Source organism: Stegodyphus dumicola, chromosome 5, assembly GCF_044657685.1.
Source record: "Stegodyphus dumicola isolate Sdum_Otavi_A_Nest chromosome 5, ASM4465768v1".
Taxonomy (NCBI): domain Eukaryota; kingdom Metazoa; phylum Arthropoda; class Arachnida; order Araneae; family Eresidae; genus Stegodyphus; species Stegodyphus dumicola.
In genome coordinates this window covers 104,316,260-104,331,694 of record NC_140772.1, presented here as the reverse complement: position 1 = coordinate 104,331,694, position 15,435 = coordinate 104,316,260, and the positions used below count along the sequence as shown (strand labels likewise).

The window sequence follows — 15,435 nt, the reverse complement described above, 5'->3', positions numbered from 1 at the left end:
TACAACAGAAATTTTGTATGAATAATCAAATATATGCATCTAAAGGTTAGACAATTGGTGTGCTAAAATAAGTTCAAGGACGTTGGCTATCTATGCGATGCAGAATTTTGTTGGAACTGTCAGCTGATACCGAAGTCTGTCTTGTCACTAGGTGTTCATATCTACAAACCCTACAGGAATGAATGAAAGAAAATATTAACGCAGACTTTATTTCAACAAGGCACTTGCAGCGATTCAACCCTATCTCCTGTTAATGAAATTTAGAGTTGATACTAATAAGGAACCACTATTAACAAGTAGTAGTAGTTATTTTAATGTTCTCGAAAATTCGTCAGTCTTGCTTTGCGTTTGTGGTACTTGCCTTTCATTTAGATGCAGCTGAAGAAGGTGACAGTGTTGAATCGCTGAAGCCACTTTTTCCTGAAATAATATCTATGTGAATCAGTGTAGCTTTTTCTTACACTGATTGTTACTTGGTGTCATTTCTTTCCCATCCTATGCGATGAAATTATGAATCACTCTAAATGCTGAAAAAACGCATAGAAGTTGAGATGCATATTATAGACATGCCTTGTTCTTGATAAATCGAAAACATCTAAGGAAAATTAAACTTATGCGTGCCTTTATAAGATCCAAATTGTGAAATTATTAAATGTCCTTCTTATCATAGTAGACTGACAAGCAAGTTCTCCGAATATGAATACAATAAGTTCTAGTAAGGTAATAAAATAACCTTTTTATTTAACTTCATTTTAAACTAAGTACCACTTGTGTGTACGAACAAAACTCTGCCACTTTGCAAGTCGTAAGATAATGTTACGTGCAATCAGGGTTCGTAATGGATTGAATGTACACAGAACGATGATAACTTGATGAAACCTGTTTTTCTCCCCCCCCCCAAACAAAAAACCCTACAATTCACAAAAGTATTTGTACAGCTTTTCTCAGTATGACAGAGCACATTCAGGAGTTACCACTTCAAATTTCTAAGAATTGGAGCAATAAAACAATGTAAAATGGCTCAACTGCGTTAAGCTCGCTCAATGATCTGTCAATACTTTCAATAATGTGAGTTAAACTCTGAAATCTGTTTCTGAACTAAATCGAAAACTGATGCTCTCCGCGTTTTTATACTATAGTTTTCTCCCATCTCCGGAGAAATTTCCAGTGTCTCTGATTTCTCAAAATTGCTGGAAAGTATACGCTGTCTGCGTTACATACGGATCGAACCAATTACAACCATTACGGATCGGACCAAAATGTCGCCAAATGGTCACGAAATTTGGCAACTTTTGGCGATTTCTCACCAAACAGTAGCAAATTAATATCAAAACAACTTTAATGGTGGAAGGACATTATTTATTTCAAATAACATCGAAATTTAAATGTATATAATACATTTCATCAGATTCCTCAACAAAAATTGAACATTAAAATATATGACATTTATTAAAAAGAAAAATAATTCATTTTATTTGAAAATAATGAGCTAGCCCACAGAATAAAAATTTTTATGTTAGTTAAAGAAGTAAGTCATTTACTTTCAAGTATAAATCAGTAGAAATAAATAGACTCAGAGAAAAGGAAAGAATTCTTGTATGGTTTCTAAATCATCTTAACTAGTTTAGCAGGATATTTTACAGTCGCCGAAATGTCCCCGAATGGTAACGAAATTTGGCAACTTTTGACTATTTCTTGCCGAATTTGGGGATAAAAAGAAGTCGCCAAAACCGTCGCCAGCATGGCGCTATTCTGCCAATTTAGTGAGATAGCCATTTGTGTCAATGTTAAATCGACTTGCCCCTGTAACCTTATGTTTTATGGCATTCTTGAGATCTTTAATATTACATTATACAAGAGATACTACAATTTACATATAATTTCACTAAAATTATTTACATATGTGCAAAATTCGAAACAGTAACATAAAGCTAATTTTACAATTTAAAAGTATGGTAGAGTATCACTAGTTTGGTCTAAGCTGATTGAAGATTTAAATGGTGCTTTTAAGTTCATCTAGCAAAATAGCTAAGACTCGAATATTACAAGCTAGAAGGAAGGAAATGAAGCTTCAAGATCTGCTTTCAAAAGCTCTATATCTGAACCATTCAAAACTCTCGACTTAAATACTCGAAATAATTTGCATCTTGGTGAGGACTAACGGAGAAAAAAATTTATAATAAAGACTTAAATCCTAATAATTTATTAATTAATGCAAAATACCTTACACTGTTAACTTTCTTTAAACATTTCTTTTGAATATTGTTCAAACTAGATATGTGTGTCCAAGTATCAAATCATTCTTTTATTATGAAACTAGAAATAGTTTTACATGAACTGCCAAAATAAGAATTTCAGATACAAAATCATTGTTCACGAAGAAACAATGTAAGTTAATTCTTGTATATACTTCCAGAGTTGGTTTCCTTCGGCAAAATTTATATATCTGTAGGTGGAAAAATGCGTCATATAAATTGAAATTATGACATCACGCTTTTTGCAAGACAAAGTACAAGAACTCCACAAAAGTTTGTCTATTGCCTTGCTGATTTTTAATGACGCTAAATAGCTTGAGCAACGCATTGAAAGCTTTCAACAATAGAGACTTCTTCATATTAAAGCGAGTATTCGGACATCTATTGTACTAAAACTTAAGCAGACGCATTCTAAAACTTTTGCTCACTTTAACGAAGCGAAAGAAAAGGTGGTATGAAAAATTCTTAAACTAAGGGATATTGTGATTGTTTTAAGGCACTACCATAGTTAATAGCTATTGTTTCTTTCAGAAAGTGGAAATAAACGTATGTAAATTAAAGACATTTATTAGCTTCCTAAATTAAAAAATATAAATTTACCAGTATATGTTTAACTCTTTGGATCTTAAAAGGACGCCTTTTTCTGTTCTTGTCAGTCAAATTCTAGAAACCCACTAAGAACCTCGTTTTAGCAAATTTTCTTCTTTCGTAAAGACTTTGGGTACCAATTGGTGGCAGTAAAAGCCGTGCTTAATAAAAATAGCTTATGAATGATGCTAGATCTAGCTCTTCTCGTCCTCTGCCATCAGTCATCTAAATCAAGGACAGGTAAACTACGGCCCGCCTGAAGATTCTATCCGCCTCATCGCAAATAAAGAAATATATTAAATTTATATAGTTATATGAATCATTAAAACTCGTGACATATTTATGATATTACTATACAATATGCAATATTATACATTAAATATTAATATATTACTATACAATATATAATATACAGTGTACACAGTCCATGCAAAAACCAAAACGGATGTCATGTAATTAGCGTGGTAAACTATGTATTTCATGTAGAAGAGGTCTGTTATCTCATTTCATTAATATTTACACTAGCATTTTAAGCTCCACCGAAGACCTTTCTGCTATGACACGAGTACAGACAATGATAACAAGACTTTCATCACCCCTTGAAAACTTCTGTCGGTAAATGAAGACAAGTTTAAGAGTTATGATCTGAGAAAGATGAACGAAGATGGCTTGAAAAAAATGCATTTGGAATTTGAACATAGCTAGAACTGTATACTTTCACCGCACCTTTCAACGTAAAATGTGAAGTAGTGAGGCTTAATTTACAGCTTGAATTAATGAGTTACAATCTAATAATCAACTCAAGCAGTTGTTTCTTAGTTGTTTCTTCCAAAATAAATGTTTTACAAATTGAGATGGCTTGAAAAAAATGCATTTGGAATTTGAACATAGCTAGAACTGTATACTTTCACCGCACCTTTCAACGTAAAGTGTGAAGTAGTGAGGCTTAATTTACAGCTTGAATTAATGAGTTACAATCTAATAATCAACTCAAGCAGTTGTTTCTTCAAAAATAAATGTTTTACAAATTGCTATCGAGAGAAGGTTTCCCTAATTTCTCACGCCTAGAAAATTAGTGTAATGTTTGATTCATCATATATATATGTTTTTTCTACCATGAACCTTGGGAAGAATTCAATTAGAAATGACTGCTAAATGAGCATTTAGTATTCCTTCTCAGAATTATTACATCACAGTTTGAACCTGAATTTAAGAAACTTTTGATAGTGAAATTGTAGTTTCAAAATTTCATCGCATTAATATTTGAAAACTCTTTTAGAATAAATAAAGTTTTAGAATAAACTATACTGACAGTCTAATTTTTAGCCCAAAGAAGCGTTACCTCAGAAGAGCTATTAATTTTGTTTTGGCATTTTGCGTCGATTCACTGTCAATGTCCGTAGCACTTTTCAAACTGTTGCCACCAAATATTATAGCCCTGTGTTATATTTAAAGAAATTAAATAATGAAGAATCTGCGTAAATGTATGTATGTTTCTCGCATTGTGATAAAACAACGGTAGCTAGGGCCATCAAATTTTGAATAACATAGTCCTTCTCTGTATATGGGCATCTGGGAGCCCAAATTTGAAATTTGAAATTTGTTTTATTATCGATTTCATATTTTGCAAAACTCTAACGATTTTTTGAGTAACAAACTCAAGGCTTTCACAGCGAGCAATTGCAACATTGTAGAGATTTTTTTTTTTTTTTTTTTAATCTCCAGCGTGTTAGACTGTGTATCGGAAATTCTAAGGATATGCTCAGTTTAAAATTATATTGTTTATTTTTGTTTTGTTTTTTGACCCGCTTCCAAAGAAGTTTGTTCATCATTGATCTAAAGGGAGCTTAAATCGGATAAGATTTGAGTAGCGCTACCCAGCTTTATTCGGGATCCTTTAATTCAGTAATCTTTTCCCTCACAATTATCCTTTAGTAATTATTTCTAACAAAGTGATACTAGTTAGATTATAACATAAAAATCCTCTTCAAAACTTTTGCATGTACATAGCTCTCACACCGACTGACTATATATCTACTTTTATATCGGGCTATGAAAATATATAACCTCCCATAAATATTTCATAATACAAATGATTTTTTTTTCTTTTTCTACAAACAAATTCATATTTCAATCTCAAACTCCAGGAATCTGACAACGGCTGTCGACATCGTGTTCTGAAAAGTCCTTACCCGAACTGTATATTTTGTGATCGTTGATCGTAGGCATAAAAATAATCATAAAAATATTTTAAATGAAGCAAAGATTCACGTTTTTGTATTTTTAAACTAGGAGCAAATTATATAAAATAGAAAAATTATCTTTTTGTATGTTTCTCTGGTCCTTGTATTATGTTTAGGAAAATTATATACTTCCTATAAAAAATCAAATACGAAATGTTTAACTACTGTATGACAAAAATTTACCGAGATATTTGATATTAAAATTGAGAATTATATTCTGCGCTCCTGCAAAAAGTGAACAGCGAAATGTTTGCACTATTTACGTAAATAAAAATAAAATATCGTTTAGAAAATGGTTTCTGACATTAAGAGATTATGTACTGAGTATTTCGATACAGACGCTTGTGAAAAATATTGATTAATATAATTTGTTTCAAAATAGAGATCTTATTCATGGAATATAATAGAAATGATGTTCTAAAAACACTGGCATGCTTCAGTACTCGCATGAAGACGACTCGTAGTATAATTTACATTAATTAAAAGGGAAAAACATTCGTACTTTAATGATTTTTTTACGATTACCAAATTATGATTTTGAAGAACTAAAATTACATGAAAACAAAATTCAGCATATCAAATGTTAACTAAATTATAAATAAAGACATTAGTGAATCACAAAAGTAGAACTGCAGAGTCATTAGGTTATTTTTAAAGCAGGAGTGATGAAAAATGAGCAACACCTTCGCCGGGAATCGACCCGCGGACCTCTGGAATATGCGCCCAGTGTGCAGACCTCCACACCACGAAGGCATACCAAGAAGGCGGGAGAAATACCTTATATAACATTTAATAGAATTAATGGGGAATAAATCAACCCCGAATTATTCTAATTTATTTATTAACCGACCCTTCAACACAAATTCAGAATGATTTCAAATATTGCAAATTTTGAAATTAAATACCTCGGTAACTTTCTGTCGTACGCAAGTCAACTTTTTCTGTTTTACTTTTTATAATGAGTATAAAACGTTCTGAAACATAAGTAAATGGACCGACGGTAAACGTAAAATGTTAGATTTCCTATTTTATACAAAATTACTTTTTTTTTAATTTAGAAATACGAAAACATGAATCTTGGCATAACTTAAAATATTTTGCAATTAGTTTGGTCTGGTTTCTTTGATTTTACCAAAGAATATGAGGACTATCTAAGGAGACGGATGCCTTCGTGGAGTACTGGCTCACATGCACGTTACATATATTTTTGTAACTGAAAGTATATGCCTGTGACCAATCGTTTCGAAAATAAAGCTCGAGCTAAGACTTTTGTGGACAAGGATGTATGTAAGATCATTAAATGCAAGTGTTTGTGTCTAGAGCTCTTTTGTTACTAAAGAAATGAACTGGATACAATAACGTGTCACTTGGTTTTAATTCTGATAACAGTGATTCGCATTAAGTCTCTTGAATGTATAGATTATTGGAAAGAAAACATGTTACCTGTATGGAAATTTCTTGAAGGTTCACACTTTTACTTAGCTCATTAGTTTGTGGAAACGAGTAAAATGCAGGGCCGTTCACACTAGGGTTTATCTGAGCTAACAGAGACATCTGGTATAACCTACGAAGCTCCAGAACCAGTTTTTTCTCATAGCACAGCGAGTTGAAAAATCTGAACTTCGTGTATAGCGGATGTGCTCTCGTTGCAAATGTGAGAAATTCAATATAGAACTGGCACTAAAATCACAAATTGCTCTTTACTAACTGATGGTGAAAGGTCTGGCGTAATCTAGCTGCGTTCTCAAACTGGTTACTGACTGTCACACCAAATGTTACAAGGTTCGTAAATGTAAGGTTCCTTTCAAATGGGGCGAAAGGATTTCTGGAATCTTTCTTTCTTATGAGATATCTTAGTCTGAATATATTAGTGTACGTGTTATTGGTACAACAACTTCCAAGAAGCTATATCTTTAGTTCCTCTAGAATTATTCCTAAGCAAAATAGTTTCTGATGTGGAATTTTACAAACTAATAAATAAATAAAATAACTACATTTAAATCCATAATTGCACAACGTCAAAATGGTAAAATAAATACAAAATAAATAAGAAGAAATTCTTAATAATGCACAGTAAAATATATACAGAGATGCACGTAAATTGCAAACAAATACGCTTCCACATATAAGGCTAAATACACATAAAACATATATTATGATAATTAAAACAACCTGCACATGAAATGCATTGTAAGAACATCTGTGAGGCCTAAACCTCATCATGGTGCTTCATATTTAATGAAATTTTAGATCGGTGGTTGCGCTAATGGTGAAACGTGTTTCTTGAAATTTTTTCTCAGTTTGGCGAGAGGATAAGAGATGCTCTTCTTGCATTCACATATTTTTTACAGATGACTTTGTGAAAATATTTTTTTTAAATTTTATTAACAGTTAGTTGGCTTGCTACGATAGTCGGTAAGACCAGAAATTTACAAGAGTTGAATTGCAAGCGGCGTAGAGTAAAAGTACGGTCTTAAACTTGAGGCTAGTAGAGTTTGCGTAGTGTTGCTGTCAACTTGTCTGTGAGACTTGCTTGCAATAATTACAAAGAACTACTTGGACTGTTGGCTGTTAAGAAGTCGGCTATAATTTAAGTAGGTTTGAATTTTAGTTTATTGTTGTAAGCAATCGAAATCTTTACATCAAAGCATTTAAAGCACCTCTTCTATACTTTTCGCATGAGAAAAGCTCATTTTAATTTAATACATAATCTACCAATAATGTTTAATAGAATTGACCTCGAAGTTCATCGTGTCATTTAGAAAAAAATGTGCCTATGGTTATAATTGTCCTCAAATTATGCATGCATAATTAAATTACATGCCTCCAATTATTAAGCTAAAATTACCAATAAAAATATATCTTTACACTAACAATTTACGAGCATACGCAATAGTTTCTCGCGATGCATGCAAAATTACGAGAAAATTCTAAAATTATGTAAAATTCTTCATTACTTTTGATCTAACGATAGAAACGAGAGGTTAGATCATACGAATAGTGCATATCGTCTCTGACGGATGATTTGTAGTGCTGCTACTGTTTACATACACATTATACATCCTACATATTACCATAAACTTCTCCAATGCAGTTTTATTTTTCGGTTATTTAATCGTTGGATCACTTTTATAGGTAAATTTTCTTTTGAATGTTTTTTTAAGATATTATTCCAGCAGTAAATCTCGAGTACATTATCGATATAACTACTTCCTGTTTAATCTCGATTTCCAGGACTTTCATAATTTTAATCAATACGCAAATCAAAACTTTTTCTATTTTCATAAAAATATTAATCTGATTCCATAGAACAGTCAGTCATACATCTGCGTGATTTTGAGTGTACGTGTTATTTTTATTCGATAATGACGTCTTCAATCATTGTTCTCGTACAACGTATTTGATATCGGAATAGAATTCACACTTATTCCTTTAAACTTCTGAAGCATTTCTAATGGAATTTCTAAACCTAGATTGAAAGCGATGCTTTGAATAATGTATATTAATATATAGTATTATTTGAAGCTATTGAGTTTTAACCTTATTTGTATGAACAAAACATTTCGAGCATTTCGTCTCAGGCAACTAAACCCACACAGCAGAATTAGAAAAGAATTTGTTTAAAAATTAACTAACACAGTCAAAATCTATGTAATTTCGTTAATTATGGCTGCTAAGAATGTTATCTTTTAAAATAGAATATCGCGCATTGTTTTATCTAACTAGAACTACTTTTTTTATTTTATTATATTAAATATAGGATAACGCACACATTAGCTATGTATGTTAACGGCGCTGACGATAGAGGCAGAATATTAAGACGGACTATGGTACGATACATCAATTTGGCCACAATTATTCTATTTCAAACGATTAGCGGCTCCGCTAAGAAAAGATTTCCTACCATGACGCACCTCATAGAAGCTGGTAAGTACGATTTATGGTATTTTATGTCATTTAAGCTTACATTTAGTTCACTTATATATGTGTCAATTCTGTAAGGCATTATATTTTTTAATTTATCATTGGGGACCACGCTTTTATTATTCGCGATATAAAATTGTAAATGAATTCTGTAAATAGAATTATTGAATCTATTATTTCCATTAACCTATCAGATAAAATATTTTTTTGGTTTTCCTGCATTAATTATCATATACATTTTAAATAAAAGCTTATAGTATAAAAAACTTTTAAAATATTTTTTTCATTTTTAGAATCCTAATTTTTTAGTATTATTTTCAGTTAATAAATTATAATATCTCCTATTCATGTTATATAACAACAAAAAAATTCTAATTGATAGTCCACTAATTAGCCAAAAATAATGTTGCTATTCCTTTATTTAATTCAAAGGCATTTAGTCAAACGCATAATTTATTTTGAAGGTCTAATGACGCATGAAGAAAAGCAAATGTTCGAAAGCATCAAAGTGACTGTAAATAAGCACTGGATTCCTTTCATATGGTTCATTAACTTAGTGAATATTGCTGTAAAGGAAGGTCGTATACAGCCAGGAGAACCTGTGAAACAGATTTTAGAAGTAAGCAGTATTCTCTTGCAAACTAGAAAAAAACGAATTGCTTTGAAATTTAATAATTTTAAGATTATATGCGCATGAGATGGCCGTGTAAAAAGAATTGATATTTATCCACATAATATAAACTCAAAAGTAAAAAAAAAAAAAAAAGTAGCAATAAAAGTAATGTTAGATATTTTTGTAACAATCCTGAGCCCTTCGGCTGGAGCTTGAAAAAAGCCTATACTGGTGTTAAACGTATATAAATAAAATGTTCGGAAGCATAAGATTGCGCACTCACTTTTCTTTTGTTATAATAGTGTCTATGATTACTTTTTGCTTCTTTAAAATTGATAAACCTTTTATCCACGGACTAACCACTCATATTTCTAAGCATAAGACCAAGCCTATAGAAATTTGGTAAAAGCAAAATAAGCACTAATGTACAATGATTAAAAATAAGATTTCTTAACCATATATTATCAGATTTGTTAAAGAGAATTCTATTATATACTGATGATAGATGAAACACAAAACCAGATCGAAATATGGCCATTTTCTTCTTGGGTTTAATATAATCGCCGTTAAAGGGTTTTTTAAAGAGGTTTAACAGTAACCTCACTGAAGAGTAAGGTATTTTCATGTTGTAAAAACTGATGTGAGAGTTCTTTGAGGTGTTCATGATATCTAACTTTCATACGCTACGATACGTTTTGTTGGATGATATTATAGTTGTTTTCATCGAAAAATATGTCACTGGACTTAAGTAATGGCATCCAACAAAAAGGTACTCAAAATTGAGACACACAGCTTGCAGTCAGTTTTCAGCTTCTTACTATCTAAAGTGTTTTCTTAGGCGAACATAGTTGGAGATAATATATAAATGTTTTCTATAAACTTTTTAACCATGGTAACAATTTCATATTTTTTTAAGAAGTAATATTTCATTTTGTATAATAGATGAACTGAGATAAATCATGTTTACCTTCCATAGTTTCGTTCAAACATCTAAAATAGTTTTAAAGCATTATTCGTCTTATACGTGAATGAGAACAATTTGATAATATCCGAACTGAATGATAATGTAGCTAAGTATCGAATCAAAGCAGACTGGAAAATAATAATCACAATATTATTACAGGAAATATATTTGAAATATTTTTCTTGAAATAATTTTCCTTCACAGCAGAGTGGTGCTCTTTATATGCACTTTTAAGGGCCATTCCCACTGGGGATTATCTGAACTGACGGAGACAACTGACATAGCTGACCCATCTCCAAAACCAGTTTTTTCCCGCAATGCAGCAAGTTGAAAAATATGAGCTGCAGGCATAGCGGAGCTAGTCGACACATGCAACAGATCCCGTTAGCTCAGATAAATCCCAGTGAGAAAGACTCTTTACAGGCAATTTTCTTTGGCTGGTGATGTACTATTTCCCACAGAGGTATAAATCCTATGTATCTTAAGTATAGGATCTCCTAAATGGGATTAATACTGTGTGTCTCTCTACTTTTCAAGTCATGTAAAGGGCCGTTCCCACTGGGGTTTATCTGAACTAACGGAGTCGATTCCATGTGTTGACTAGCTCCGCTATGCCTGCAGTTCAGATTTTCAACTTGCTGTCCGATGGAAAGAAACTGGTTTTGGAGATGGGTCGGCTACCTCTGTCCCCGTTGGCTCAGATAAACCCCAGCGGGAACGGCCCTTAAGAGTTTACGAATAGCATCATGCTTTAATAACAAGTACTGATAGAAAATTTGCTAAATTTTATTATAAACAGAGCTACAAATGTCTTATATATAATGGTTTGGTTTATTTAATTATGGCAAAGCACACTAGGGCTATCTGCCTAAGGGAAGGGATGCCTTCGTGGAAGACTTTCTAAGGGAACTGGCTCGTATACACGTTACACATGGGGAAACCACGAAAACGCCCATGCAGCCAGCCCGCTCGCGGGATTCGAACCTCGCACCGAACTACCAGTGTTCAGCGACTTTACCGCTCAGCCGCTGGTGGTCCTTAAATATGATGACATAGACTGCTATGAATTAGCACAGAATACTGGAATTCTAAAACGAACAAGTTGAAGCCTAGATTGCCCACGCTTCAACTTGCTGAAATAGATTTGAGATTCCAACTTTTGTTATAAATCTAGATTCGAAATAATTTAATTTTTTTGTCTTAAATGTTAACAGTAATGTACAACTAACTCATTTTTTTTTTTTTTTTTTTTTTTTTTTTTTGCTTGAGACTGGCAGCAAGCTTTCTTTTCTGGGTTACTTTGTAGATCTTCAGAAGGCCGCATCTGCGGGAAGCTGTAGCATATCGACAGATAATTGGCTGTTTTTAAGAACTGCTTGATCCTTCGAAAGCACCAAATTTTTTAAGCGTTGACTCGAATCACATATAAGCGGCCGAGCTGTAAAGTCTCGGAACACTGATAGGTCTGTGCGGGTTCGAATCTCGGCCTAACAAGCTAGCTACATGAACGTTTCCATGGTTTTCCCTAAGTGTAACATGTATACGACCCAGTTTCCCTTAGTAGGATTTCCTCCCACGTAGGATTTCCTCCCCTTACGCAGAAAGCCCTCGAGTGCTACGCCATCATCAAATAAACCGAAATCAAGCGAATCGCATCAATCCATTATGATACATGAATTATAAGGAAGGTACAAAATGAAATTAATAAATTAATTAATAACACGCAGTAACGATATCTGACATATATTTGTAATAAAGCCTTAAAATCCCGTATAATTTTTTACTTTTTGAGCTGATTTTTGAATCCATTTATCAAATTTTCTTAACATATATCTTTTCAAGTAACTGACTTTCAGGTTTCTTGCAAAAATCACTCTTATTTCAAATACAAAAGTTATTACAATTGTATTTAAACTTTTAGATAATTTTCTTTTGATTTATCTATACATTTCTCTTAAACAGAAATCCACTAGCATTCTCGCATTCCATTTATCTTAATAGCATGGTTTAATACCTATAAACTTTCTGGAAAAAATATCAAGGTTAAATCATATTCAACCCTGTTCTAATTTAGAATTGGTAATCTCTTTTTCTCAATCTGAAAAATCACTGAAACGTTCGCTTTTTAATTTTTTGAAAAAATTATTTTCAGAAAATAAAATTTCTTTCGTTTTCTTTGCTTAGCACTTCGCAAAGATAATTAATTTTCGTTTGGTGTAAAGAAGCAATCAAGGTCACATTCTTTAGCAAGGATTAACACTAAGGATTAAGAAACAATATTTAAATCCCTGGTGTTGACGTCTCTCTTTTATGCCAGAACGATTTAATATAATAAAGTAAACCGCTGCGAACGTGGGGGTTACATCATTAACATTATTGCGCTTATGGCAATTAACATAACATATTGTGATCGCCATCATCGACTGATTCTTTTATTTCTAGTTCTTCAATACCTGAAAATCCTTCGCCGCCTATTGCTTTTGTAGTAACTTGTACGATTTCTTTGGCTTAATTTTTGTCGTTCCAAGTCCTTTGAAACTGTTAATGACTTCTGGCTAGAGCTGACGATTCCTTCGGAAATTAAATTATTTTCTTAACTTTTCCCTTTCGATTTTCCGCCAATAAAATCAAGAAAAAAGGGGAATATGGCAAGATTTCATAATCCATAACCGCCCTGAAGAAGATTTCTTTTACCTTTTTCTAAGGGATTCAAATTTTTAAATTTTGACACCAGTATCTCATCCAGACGTTTGGATAATACAATATTGCGAAGAAATTCATATAGGGTAAATAGTGTATGTCTGTCGGGTTAGAGAAAGACAGCCTACACTGACTGCTGATATACAGAAATAGCGACCATGGAAATTTCTGTTAAAAAAACGATGAAGACGTTTGGAAAGTTTCTCACTATATGATCGAAATCCATGTATAATCGAAATTCTGTAAAATACAGAGGAGTAACTAAATTTTTTTCTGTAACAAATCTATTGATAAACTGTGATGAATTTAAACTGCAATTAGAAGATGTTATTAATTTTATCAGGAAATAGTTATTAATGTTATCGATCGAAAATCTAGAGGGAAAAGTTAAGCGTATAATTTAATTTCTGAAGGACTTGGTTACAGTGAGAACATGGCAAATGAAAAGTAGTCATGGATAAACTACAGGTAACTATCATAATATTATTCCTTTGAAGTCTTTTTTCCAGTAGCTATGCTTTCAATAAGCCTGGAAAACCTTCTTTCTATAATCTAATTTCTTAATATCAAGCAAAATATTTTACTTTGTTATGATACTTTTAAACAGTAGTTCTTTTAAATGCATTTATGTAAATATTTATTAATAATAAATACTTTATGGTAAAGCAAAGTATTTTCTATTACTTATGTCAGATTTTTTAAGTCAAATTTTGCAAACTCTTAATTTGTACAAAAAAAGAGTTCAGAGTGAAAATATTGACGATGTGTTATAACTGATGTTACAGGAGATGAATAACCTGAGAACAAAGACGGGGCACCTCTGGGGTCATGACTGGGTGACAGTTCCTCTTGTGTACACTCAGGTGAGTGTCATAACAGTATTTTATATCTACACAACAAAATATTCATCTCAAGAACACGTTTTATACATGTATTTATCAGGTGCATGTTTAAGAAATGGAGGACCAACCTCACCGGAACTCTTTTATATTATTTCATTTTAAGATTCATTATTTTTTTCACCATTTTTAAAAACATTTTAAAAATTACTAGTAGTTCCTTTAAATGCGGAATTGATTCTCTGCTAAAAATGCCCCGTAGAAACCCATAAAATTTTTTTACGGGGAATTGGCCTACGGGTACCCGTACAGCTCTGCAGGTACCCGTACGCCAAATCCCCGTAAAAACACATAGACAGAAACCCGTACAACTGTACGGGTACCCGTAGGCCAAATCCCCGTAAAAAACCATAGAAAGAAACCCGTACAGTTGTACGGGTACCCGTAGGCCAAATCCCCGTAAAAACCCATAAAAAGAAACCCGTACGGTTGGCCAAATACCCGTAAAAACCCATAAAAAGAAACCCGTACGCTTGTACGGGTACCCATAGGCCAAATACCCGTAAAAACCCATAAAAAGAAACCCGTACGCTTGTACGGGTACCCATAGGCCAAATACCCGTAAAAACCCATAGAAAGAAACCTGCATGGCTGTACGGGTACCTGTAGGCCAAATACCTGTAAACAGAAATCTGTACAATTGTATGGATACGAGTAGGCCAAATCTCTGTAGAAACCTGTAGAACTGTAGGCATTATGAACAAAATCCCAGTAAAAACCCATAGCCAAAAATCAGAACTTTATATGCATATCCATTGGCCAAATTTCCACGGGTATTCATATACAGAATCCCTTTAAAAAAACAATATACAAAAATAGAACTGTAAATCAAATTTCCATAAAAACATAAACCAGTAGAAGTACATAATTAGCACTGAAATGTACAGAACTAAATGGCTGAGAAAGCATGTAAAGTAATTTTAAATAAAATTCAATGCAAATAAAAATTTTTAAATATCTAGAAGCCTACGAGCCCCTGTCCTTAATGCACGTCAATATCTATAAACATATTAAAAAATATTTGTATAAATTCTCTTTACAAAATTTTAAACTACCTTTATATAATTTTGAAAATAAAATGAAGAGAAAGATAATAACCAAAGTCATGATTCACAACCATCGAATGATATATGTACATATATGTAAGAAAAATAAGGAATAAGCAAAAGATTAAATTAGCAGCATAAAATTAATTTTCCTTCTCTATTCTAAAAACAGTAATCTTTCTGCACTGCATCACTTCGAGATT

At 32.4% G+C, this 15,435-nt stretch overlaps 1 protein-coding gene across 4 annotated transcripts in view; it reads left to right on the top strand.

The window, feature by feature from the left end:
• Nucleotides 1–15,435, top strand: part of LOC118187681 (bestrophin-3-like) — a 127,786-nt gene that overhangs the window by 44,208 nt on the left and 68,143 nt on the right. For all 4 annotated transcript variants that reach the window (XM_085816938.1, XM_085816937.1, XM_085816940.1 and 1 more), the window contains 3 exons: nt 8,847–9,013; nt 9,475–9,629; nt 14,073–14,150. In XM_085816938.1, the coding sequence (XP_085673064.1) occupies nt 8,847–9,013; nt 9,475–9,629; nt 14,073–14,150 (400 nt within the window). The remainder of the gene's footprint in view (nt 1–8,846; nt 9,014–9,474; nt 9,630–14,072; nt 14,151–15,435) is intronic.